The sequence below is a fragment of the Lolium perenne genome, chromosome 3, assembly GCF_019359855.2.
Source record: "Lolium perenne isolate Kyuss_39 chromosome 3, Kyuss_2.0, whole genome shotgun sequence".
NCBI lineage: Eukaryota > Viridiplantae > Streptophyta > Magnoliopsida > Poales > Poaceae > Lolium > Lolium perenne.
The window spans coordinates 268,873,193-268,883,416 of NC_067246.2; the positions used below are offsets into that span (position 1 = coordinate 268,873,193).

The window sequence follows — 10,224 nt, forward strand, 5'->3', positions numbered from 1 at the left end:
CAGCCGCGATGCCGTGCAAGTCCAGCCCAGGGAAAGCACGCAGGGGGACTCGATCTTCAAGACGACGCCCTCAAGAGGGTATGCGACGTGAAGCGACGCCGTCGTCCGGCCCTGCACCGCAAGGCCTAGGATTTCACCTGAAGATGAGCGCCGAGGTTGAGGGGAAAGGAGAGCTCCACGACAACCCTCCAAGAAGGAAAGCGACGTCCACGGACGCCGCGTCGTCAGGCTTTCGCCCGGAGCAACCTAGAGCCCACAACCCCACACAATCGAACGGAACTGAGGAAAACCACAGGGCCGTCGACCTGCAAACCCGCTGGCCCAAGCACCTCCAACGCGATGGCGGCGCCACCGTCCCGCAGGAGCCACCAACCTCGCTGCCGATAGAGTCGGCAGGTCAGATCTCGGCGCAGACCAGATCTGACGCCCACAGCGCCAGCTCGAACGCAGCGACCGCGGACACCTCCAGACGGCCGGACACCACCAGGAACAGGAGGGAAGGCTGCCACCCCGCCCCGATGCGCCGAGCAAAGCCGGCGCCGCCTCGCCGGGCGGATGGCCGAGCCATCAGCTAGGGAGGCGCTGCAGGGGCGGCGACACAAGCGCGAGACGGAGGGGACCGCCGATGGCCACCGCATCAACCTGAGCACCGGGGGCCGAGCCTCCCCCGCCAGGATCCTCGCCGCCGAGATCGGCGCTGCACGCGCGAGCGGAGAGGCCCCGCCGCCGCCGTCCACCGCACGGGCTTCGCCCGACGGTTTCCTCCGGCGGCGGCGCGGCGAGAGGGGCTACAGGGAGGGGGGTTGCGGCGCGGTGGGGCTAGGGTTTCCCCCGAGCCGCCGCCAGAGAGGAGCCACGCGGGGGTGGGGAGGGTTCGGATTCAAGGTTTAAAATAGGGTGCTAAATAAAATAGCGGCAGCTTCCTTCAAACGCTATGAACGCTATATCTTGCTAATAGCGTGGTATATTTCAAATAGTGTTTTCAATATAATACTAAATATAGCCTAAAAATAAATAATTTTACTAGAACGAATGGATATATAGTCCAAAAGTGACTGAATCATACATACATGACCACATATAAAAATAGATCTCAAATATTTTAGAAGGCTAACATAAGCATTTCACAAGCCAACAACATAGTATAAATTATTTATTAAAAATTATTAGCATTAGAGATATTATCTAGAAGTGGAACCAATAGATTACAATTCATCACCACGAAAAAGTGAAAGCAACTTACCTGAAAGAAATAGCGTGCTAATGCTATGAAGTTTTAGCGCGATATAGCATGCTATATCAACAAGTTGGGTTGCTTCGCCGTGAGATCCGAGCTAGCCGCCTCTGCCGCCACCACCCGCCTTGGACATGATCAGGTGGAGGTGGAGCAGGATACTGTTTGCGGTGCGCGCACCCTTGCGTCCTGGTGCAGTCGCAGTCAGGGATGACCCTCTCAGCTCGCGTGGCTGCAGCAGCGACGGCATGTCGAGGCCGTCGGAGCGGTGGCGTGATGCGTGTAGTTGACACGTCCGTTGGGAACCCCAAGAGGAAGGTGTGATGTGCACAGTAGCAAGTTTCCCTCAGTAAGAAACCAAGGTTTAATCGAACCAGTAGGAGTCAAGAAGCACGTTGAAGGTTGATGGTGGAGGAGTGTAGTGCGGCGCAACACCAGGGATTCCGGCGCCAACGTGGAACCTGCACAACACAATCACAGAACTTTGCCCCAACGTAACAGCGAGGTTGTCAATCTCACCGGCTTGCTGTAAACAAAGGATTAGATGTATAGTGTGGATGATGATGTTTGTTTGCGAAGAACAGTAAAGAACAATTGCAGTAGATTGTATTTCAGATGTAAAGAATAGGACCGGGGTCCACAGTTCACTAGTGGTGTCTCTCCCATAAGATAGCAGATGTTGGATGAACAAATTACAGTTGGGCAATTGACAAATAAAGAAGGCATAACAATGCACATACATATATCATGATGAGTACTATGAGATTTAATCAGGGCATTACGACAAAGTACATAGACCGCCATCCAGCATGCATCTATGCCTAAAAAGTCCACCTTCAGGTTATCATCCGAACCCCCTCCAGTATTAAGTTGTAAACAACAGACAATTGCATTAAGTATGGTGCGTAATGTAATCAACACAAATATTCTTAGACAAAGCATCGATGTTTTATCCCTAGTGGCAACAGCACATCCACAACCTTAGAACTTTCTGTCACTGTCCCAGATTTAATGGAGGCATGAACCCACTATCGAGCATAAATACTCCCTCTTGAAGTCACAAGTATCAACTTGGCCAGAGCCTCTACTAGCAACGGAAAGCATGCAAGAACATAAATAACATATATGATAGATTGATAATCAACTTGACATAGTATTCAATATTCATCGGATCCCAACAAACACAACATGAATGATTACAAATAGACGATCTTGATCATGATAGGCAGCTCACAAGATCTAACATGATAGCACAATGAGGAGAAGACAACCATCTAGCTACTGCTATGGACCCATAGTCCAGGGGTGAATTACTCACACATCGATCCGGAGGCGATCATGGCGATGAAGAGACCTCCGGGAGATGATTCCCCTCTCCGACAGGGTGCCGGAGGCGATCTCCTGAATCCCCCCGAGATGGGATTGGCGGCGGCGGCGTCTCTGGAAGGTTTTCCGTATCGTGGCTCTCGGTACTGGGGGTTTCGCGACGAAGAGTATATGTAGGCGGAAGGGCAGGTCAGGGGGCGTCACGAGGGGCCCACACAACAGGGCCGCGCGGCCAAGGCCCAGGCCGCGCCGCCCTAGTGTGTCGCCACCTCGTGGCCCCACTTCGTTTCGTCTTCGGACTTCTGGAAGCTTCGTGGAAAAATAGGCCCCTGGGCGTTGATTTCGTCCAATTCCGAGAATATTTCCTTACTAGGATTTCTGAAACCAAAAACAGCAGAAAACAGCAACTGGCTCTTCGGCATCTCGTCAATAGGTTAGTGCCAGAAAATGCATAATAATGACATATAATGTGTATAAAACATGTGAGTATCATCATAAAAGTAGCATAAAACATAAGAAATTATAGATACGTTTGAGACGTATCATGGCGCTAGCAGCCGGGTAGCGGAAACGGCAGTGCCGCGTGATGGCACGGTGTGGTTCCCGTCGCCATCAGGATCAGGCCATCGGAGCTGGATTCGCTGGTAGGAGGAGAAGACGTCCACGTCGCGGTGGCTTGTTCAGGTTGGAGTAAATTCTTTTTCAGTTGGACGGGACGGCTGAAACGTTTTTTCTCTGACTTAGGCGGTGGCAGGATTTGTAATTTCGACAGGAATAGAGGGGTATAGAAAATGGTACGACGAAATCCATTTTTGCTTTATTATTAGGTAATAGATTAGGTATAGAAATGCACACGTGACGATTTTAGGTGATTCACGTGATTTTTCATCAAATTTCCAATTTCCTTTTCTAGACATTGAAATCTTTCCTTACATAGGCGAGTGTTTAGATGAGCAAACTGGCACCCAGATGCTCCCTAGCCACGTCTATATAAAAAGATCGTGATATGCATGCATGATATCATGTATTGTAGAGACATAAGATATTAGCAATCGTGACTAATCTAATCCATTTAGATCGGGCGAATCTTTGGCTGATTAATGAATGTTGGTGGGCGCATTGTTTAGATGGATAAGGTTCGAAACCTATAAATAGGGGCCTCCGAGCGCATGAGTCAGAGCAACGAGGCAAAGCTACACCACGCGGAAAAGAAAACAAGGAAATTACCTAGCTAGTTTGTCTTGTGAGATCGATCGAGCTAGCTTGCTAGGCCGGCAAGAGTTTGTCCGGCAGACTAGGCCGGTAGAAGCTACACCGGACCTAGTAGCGGTCACCACCATGTTAGGAACTTGCTCCTCTGCATCTCTTTTGCTCGTCGTAATAACACTCATATACCTTGTCCAAAGGTTTGGGTTCAAGAGCAACATCTGTGGTGTCACATGCTCATCGGCAATGGTTCCACTTCCACCAGGGCCGTTGCCGTGGCTGGTGGTCGGTAACCTGCCCGAAATGATGCTCAACAAGCCGGCATTCCGTTGGATCCATCTCGTGATGAAGAAGATGGGCACCGATATCGCCTGCTTCCGCCTCGGCCGTGTCAACGTCGTCCCCATCACCTGCCCCAAGATAGCGAGAGAGGTGCTCAAGAAGCAGGACGCGAACTTCGTGTCCCGGCCGCTCACCTTCGCCTCCAGCGCCGTCAGCTGCGGTTACAAGAACGTGGTGCTCTCGCCGTTCGGGGAGCAGTGGAAGAAGATGCGTCGGGTGCTCACCACCGAGATCATTTGCCCTTCCCGCCACAAGTGGCTCCACGACAAGCGAGCTGACGAGGCCGACAACTTCACACGCTACGTCTACAATCTTGCCACCGGCACCAGCTCCAGGGGGTCGTCTTCAACATCGGATGCCAACGTCGATGTCAGGCATGTCACACGACATTACTGTGGCAACGTCATCCGTCGGCTTGTCTTCGGTAAGCGGTACTTCGGGGAGCCTCAACCCGACGGCGGGCCGGGGCCGCTTGAGATGGAGCACATAGATGCTTCATTCACTTGCCTGGGGTTCGTCTACTCCTTCTGCATCAGCGACTACCTCCCGTGGCTGCTTGGTCTTGACCTTGATGGCCAGGAGAAGGTGATCAAGGAGGCCAATGCGACGGTGAATAGACTGCACGACATGGTCATTGATGAGCGTTGGAGGCACTGGAAGGGTGGCGAGACGCAGGACGAGGTCGAAGATTTCCTCGACGTTCTCATCACGCTCAAGGATGGGCATGGCAGCCCGTTGCTTACCATCGAGGAGGTGAAAGCAGTATGCAAGGTAAGCAACCCATTAATTAATGATAAAGATCTAGCTATATGCATGCAGCGTATCTGGGTATTTACATCGAAGCTAATAATGGCCCTCGGCTCTTCTCCTTGTAAATCTTGCAGGGGGACATAATATTTGCGGCGCTAGATAATCCTTCCAACGCCGTGGAGTGGGCGCTAGCAGAGATGGTGAACAACCCGGAGTTGCTGGACAAGGCGGTGGAGGAGATGGACCGGGTGGTCGGTCGGGAGCGGTTGGTGCAGGAGTCCGACATCCCGCAGCTCAACTACATCAAGGCGTGCATACGTGAGGCATTTCGACTTCATCCTATTGCTCCCTTCAACTTGCCGCATGTCGCGTTGGTCGACACTACTGTCGCCGGCTACCGTGTGCCCAAGGGGAGCCACGTCCTCCTCAGCCGGGTCGGCCTAGGCAGGAACCCCACCGTCTGGGATGACCCGCTACGCTTCAAGCCAGAGCGCCACATGAGAGACGACGCCGGCGTAGAGCTCACTGAGAACGAGCTGCGGTTCATCTCCTTCAGCACTGGCCGCCGTGGCTGCATTGCAGCGTCGCTAGGGACGACGATCAGCGTCATGCTCTTCGGCAGGCTCCTACAGGGTTTTACATGGGCCAAACCAGTTGGGGTGTCCTTCATCAATCTCAGCGAGTCCAAGCAGGATCTCTCCATGGAAAAGCCGCTGCTGCTGCACGCGGAGCCACGCCTGCCGTTGCACCTCTACCCGACGAGCCGTTGAAGTTCGATCGATCGATCATGGGAGGCCATGCATCTCCGTCCCAGCTTTTCTGTGCACTTCTTTTATTTTCCATTTCTTATGTCACGGCAAATAAAAGAAGTGATGGTTATGTGGCAAATAATAAATATTTTAAAGAAAAGTGTGTGATAAATTATGAATAAAATTGTGACAAATTGTAAAATTCCCCGACGGTGTTGGGGTTGAGGATTAGCCTCGCAGCAATTATCTATACCTATACCTAATAATAAAAGTAAAAGGGTTTCCGTGGTTCGGTCTATCGTCCGTTCTGATTTTTTTTGTTGTGCATCGCCCACATTCTGGTTACCTCCGATTAAGGATTTGTAGGAATTGCATTCCTATAGATTTTTTCCTATCACAGTCGTTTAAGTTGTTTGGAATAGAACCTGTAGCATTTTTCTCTAGGATTCTCCTAGTCTATACCTAATAATAAAGGGAGAAGCCTTTTCTCGGTTTGGTCCGTATGATCTAAGGTTTCTGCCAAAAAGTTTCGTCAACGCTTTTTTTTGGACCGTTTTACCCTCCCACCAAATCTCATAATACATCAAATTGCCACAGTACCGGTTTGTTCTGTTTTATTCCTTCGGGCCTCCGCTTCCGGAACGATCCTTCTCCTCCGCCCGCCGGATCGATTTCTCCGCGCGTGCGAGGACCCGTGCGAGCGCAGCCTCTGAACTCCACCGAGCTTCACCTGCGCCATTCAACGAACTGAGACTGGTCGAACCGAAACTGGTCAATAGCAGAGCGGTCGGCGAGCTGGAGTGTAGGCGAGAGGGGATTTGGACTAGCAAGCGGTCGGAGGTGGCGGCGGACGCTAGAGGCAGCATAAGTGGTGGTCCAGGCGGCAGGGGAGCGCAGAACGGGCGGCGAGATGGAGTGTAGGCGAGAGGGGATTTGGACCAGCAAGCGGTCGGCCCCCTCGGCGCACAGAGAATTAGCTTCTCGGACAAGTCCATTACGACCAAGAACAGCTTCCATCAGCCGCCCGCACTCAATTATTAGCGATTTGATTTAGACGTGCCTCGCAGCCGAAGGAAATCAATCATTACCTATTTCCTCCAGGAGATTAGCTCCAGCCCGCATACACTCGAGAACAGAGGAAGGGGAAAGTAAGAACAGACCGAGACTGGAGGTCAGGGACGGCAAGGATAAGAAATGAGAATAGAGATAGGAAAAAACAGGCCATCGATGTGCCATGGGCCGGCCACATAGTACGGGCCTGGTGAACAAATCACAAATTAACGAGCCTCGGGTGGATTTGACTGTACCATAGGTAGTACAACTCGCGTATTAGTCCCACCTTGCTCGTTTACACGGAACCCTACCAGTTTATATACGTTCAATTTGACCAGGATATCACCAAGGAATCATTAAATAGCAGCATCGCTGGTTGGTTTGAAGATTATGTGATGGATTTCTATGTACAGAAAATGGTTGGTTGCATGATGAAAGGAGTGGATTGTTGCATGGGGAGAATTAGAAGACAGCAAAATCGCCATGAGAAGCTTGCCAAGCGGAACTACCTCGGCACGGAGAGGAGCGGGCAGAGGCAACCCAGGGCTGACGTGTGCAGCGCGGAAACGAAGACGGCCCACGGAAGGCAGGAAAAAAACCATGGCGTTGACCAAGCACTGCCTGAGAGAGTGAGAGGCACTGACTGGCACAGAAAGCAACAACCGGATGTATGACCGTCCGGACAAGAACAATAAAGTACTCGCTAGCCCTTCACAACGGAGGTCGAGGTGGTCACGTAATAACCTCCCGACCAATATTTTGTCAATCTGCTCATTAATCGGGGAAGGTGCTAACTTAGCTCATGCATGCCTATTTTTTTAAGAGAGAACGAATATCTATAGCTTTCATGAATGTCTCTATATCTCCTCCGTATGATTATATAGAAACTGACTTAATGTTACAAATTGATAAAACAGTTTGTATCTTTTGCTCTGCCTGCTAGAGCTACCTTGGGTGATAACTATAGCCATCAAAAAGTCAACGGGTAGACCATTGTACGATGTGCAAAGAGTACCTCCGTGAAGGATAAGCTCGGTGTCATGATGGCGGCGCTCACCTATGTTATCACCTCCGTGTGCCAGCCAACTGTCACTTGTGCTGCAACAAAACTGTTTTTCTCCCGGTGCAACGCACGGGCACGTTTCCTAGTCTATTCTTGTAGGAAATTTTTTATTAGATGGGAGCTCTTGAAAAAAAAAACGCGCGCACCGCTCATTCGCTTGCATGCCCTAATTTGCCGCCAAAACACTGCTCTGCGCACCTTCTAGGTAGCCATCAGAAGAAAATCAGAGCACTACTAAAAAATAATTGTAACCCAGGTAAAAGAAATATCAGCAGGAGCCCTTGCCGGTCGGCGGTTGCATCGATGGCGGCGGGCTGCTCCACGCCGACTCCTTCTCAAATCTCAACCCTTCCGTGCGCCGTCCTACTCTGGTCCTTCACAGCCCCCTGCTTAAACCCCTTGCCTCTTCTTAGCTGACGGTTCATCTCCAGCAACAAGGTACCTTACAGGCCATCGAAAAATCATGGTTTCGTTCATCCATGCGTACATCCCTTGCTGTTTTCTCTATCATGCACTTAGATTTGATTGGTTTGATCGAGTTGATCTTGACGGCCGGAAATAATCTACAGGAGAAGAACTAACCTTAAAGTTTGAAGACTTGACCAATTAAGGAAAACTTCAACTTGCACTAGTGAGGATTTGGAACCTCCGTGGTGCTGAATATGTTTGAAGAACATAGGTACAAAGGAATCTCTTACATATACTAGATTATGAAGTGCGCCTTGGCGCACGATCCTGTAGAGTTTATCTATAAGTGCAAAAGTGATAATAACTTTCTTAGGTGTTACAAAACATAATGAACCTAAGAGAATATATTATAGCAACTCGTGTATAGTTGATTGCATTCATCCAATACTATAAAATTTTCGGGTTTTGCAAGTTTGTAACGTTTGTTTCCGCAGGTTTGGTGCGTTCTTCGGTCTGTTGATTCAACTGAAGCACTGAATGATGTTGGAGTGGTTTCCCTGTAAGTACCTACAAGGTTAGATTTGTATCAGATGTCATGCTTAAGTTATTGATTTTTCAACAAATGGTGATTTAATTAAGAGTGAATTCCACTTTTTACCTTGTAGTTATGCATTTGTGACACTAGTTATTCTATTGACTGAAAAAAAATCTAGATTAAGCATCTAAAATACTTGGACCCTTTTTTTCTGGTGCGTATCCATTAAGCAAGGCGTGAGGTGATAACTGGCGTTCAAAAATATCAGTACAATGATGTGAAATGGAAAACTTGGACAAGAAAAGTCTGGACATAATGATCGATGATGCCCTTCGATCTTTACACGTTTTGTCATGCCACATCAACAAAACACCCTGGTGATATCTAACAAAAACAAGCAAAATGCTAAACTCAGATAAAACGTGTTTTAAAGTCTCCTAGATGGGGATACTTTTTTACAAATAGAGTAATATGTCTCAGATGCCCAAGTGTAGGGTAAAAAGTGGAATTCCCTCTTTAGTTAAACTCATAAGTTCACATCAAGAAAATACAATGAACAGAGACCTCTGCATATCCTCGATTTTTTTGAAACGAAAAAAAAAAACGAAGACAGAGACAAAAAAAGACTAAGACAAAAAAGACAAAGACAAAGACAAAACAAGAGGCAACATACATTGCCATGCACGTCTAATATGAAGTCTAAGAGCATATCCATCCGCGTCCCAAAGCGACCCCCAAACAGCGCCGGATTTATCATTTGGGGGACGCGTTTTATTCGTGCCGCGTTTGGAGGACGTCGCTTTCCAGCCGCGTCACCCAAACACGGCCCTAAACTATTTTTTGATAGGGTTTTCGAAAACACAAACCATTTTATTAAACATAGCATACAAATAAATCCTCCGCAAATAAATCCTTCGCGGCGCGGCCTCTTCTGTTTCTCCGTCTCGACGTCAAGCATGTTCTGGAGGGAAGCGATGATCGACAAATGCTCCCGAATATCGTTGTCGAAGGCTTGCTCGTCCTCCAACAGTCGGACAATCATCTTGTCGTTGCTATCCATGTCTGAAGCAAAATAAATTGTTAAAATTCAGCCGCGGCAGAGGAGGCAACGAACATCAACCTATCGCGCCTACCTAACAAGGCGTCGAACGCCTTATGTGCGCGGAGGTCTGGCGGATTTGACGGCGCATTCTGAGACGCGTTGGCGAAGCGGTGGCAGCGAAAAGGCCAGCGAGGGAGCCAGCCGACACGACGGTACTCGACTCAGAAGAGATTTGCCATCGAGACGGCCGGCAAATCAAGGGCGACGGTGGAGGGGTGGGAGGTGCGACAAAAAATAAAAGGCAGGAACCAACCGTTGTGAATGTGATCGCCGACAGGTGGGAGACCGCCTCGATTTTCGTTGTGTCCAGCACCCCGGTGGACCAGGGACATGCTTGGGACGCCGGACACCGTATTGAGCTGCGCCGGACGAAAGAAGGTTTTGGGGCACATGACTGGGAACGGAAAATTATCTAGCACACCCCAAATACCTTTGGGTGACGCGGCTGGAGATGCT

General features: G+C 49.5%; 1 protein-coding gene across 1 annotated transcript; it reads left to right on the forward strand.

Annotated features, from left to right (window-relative positions):
• The first annotated feature begins 3,781 nt into the window (after positions 1-3,781).
• LOC127344010 (tyrosine N-monooxygenase) lies at positions 3,782-5,735 on the forward strand. The gene is made up of 2 exons (XM_051370231.2): positions 3,782-4,879; positions 4,993-5,735. The coding sequence occupies exons 1-2, from the start codon at positions 3,899-3,901 to the stop codon at positions 5,626-5,628; spliced, it is 1,617 nt and encodes a 538-aa protein (XP_051226191.1). The 5' UTR covers positions 3,782-3,898; the 3' UTR covers positions 5,629-5,735.
• The last annotated feature ends 4,489 nt before the right edge of the window (positions 5,736-10,224 follow it).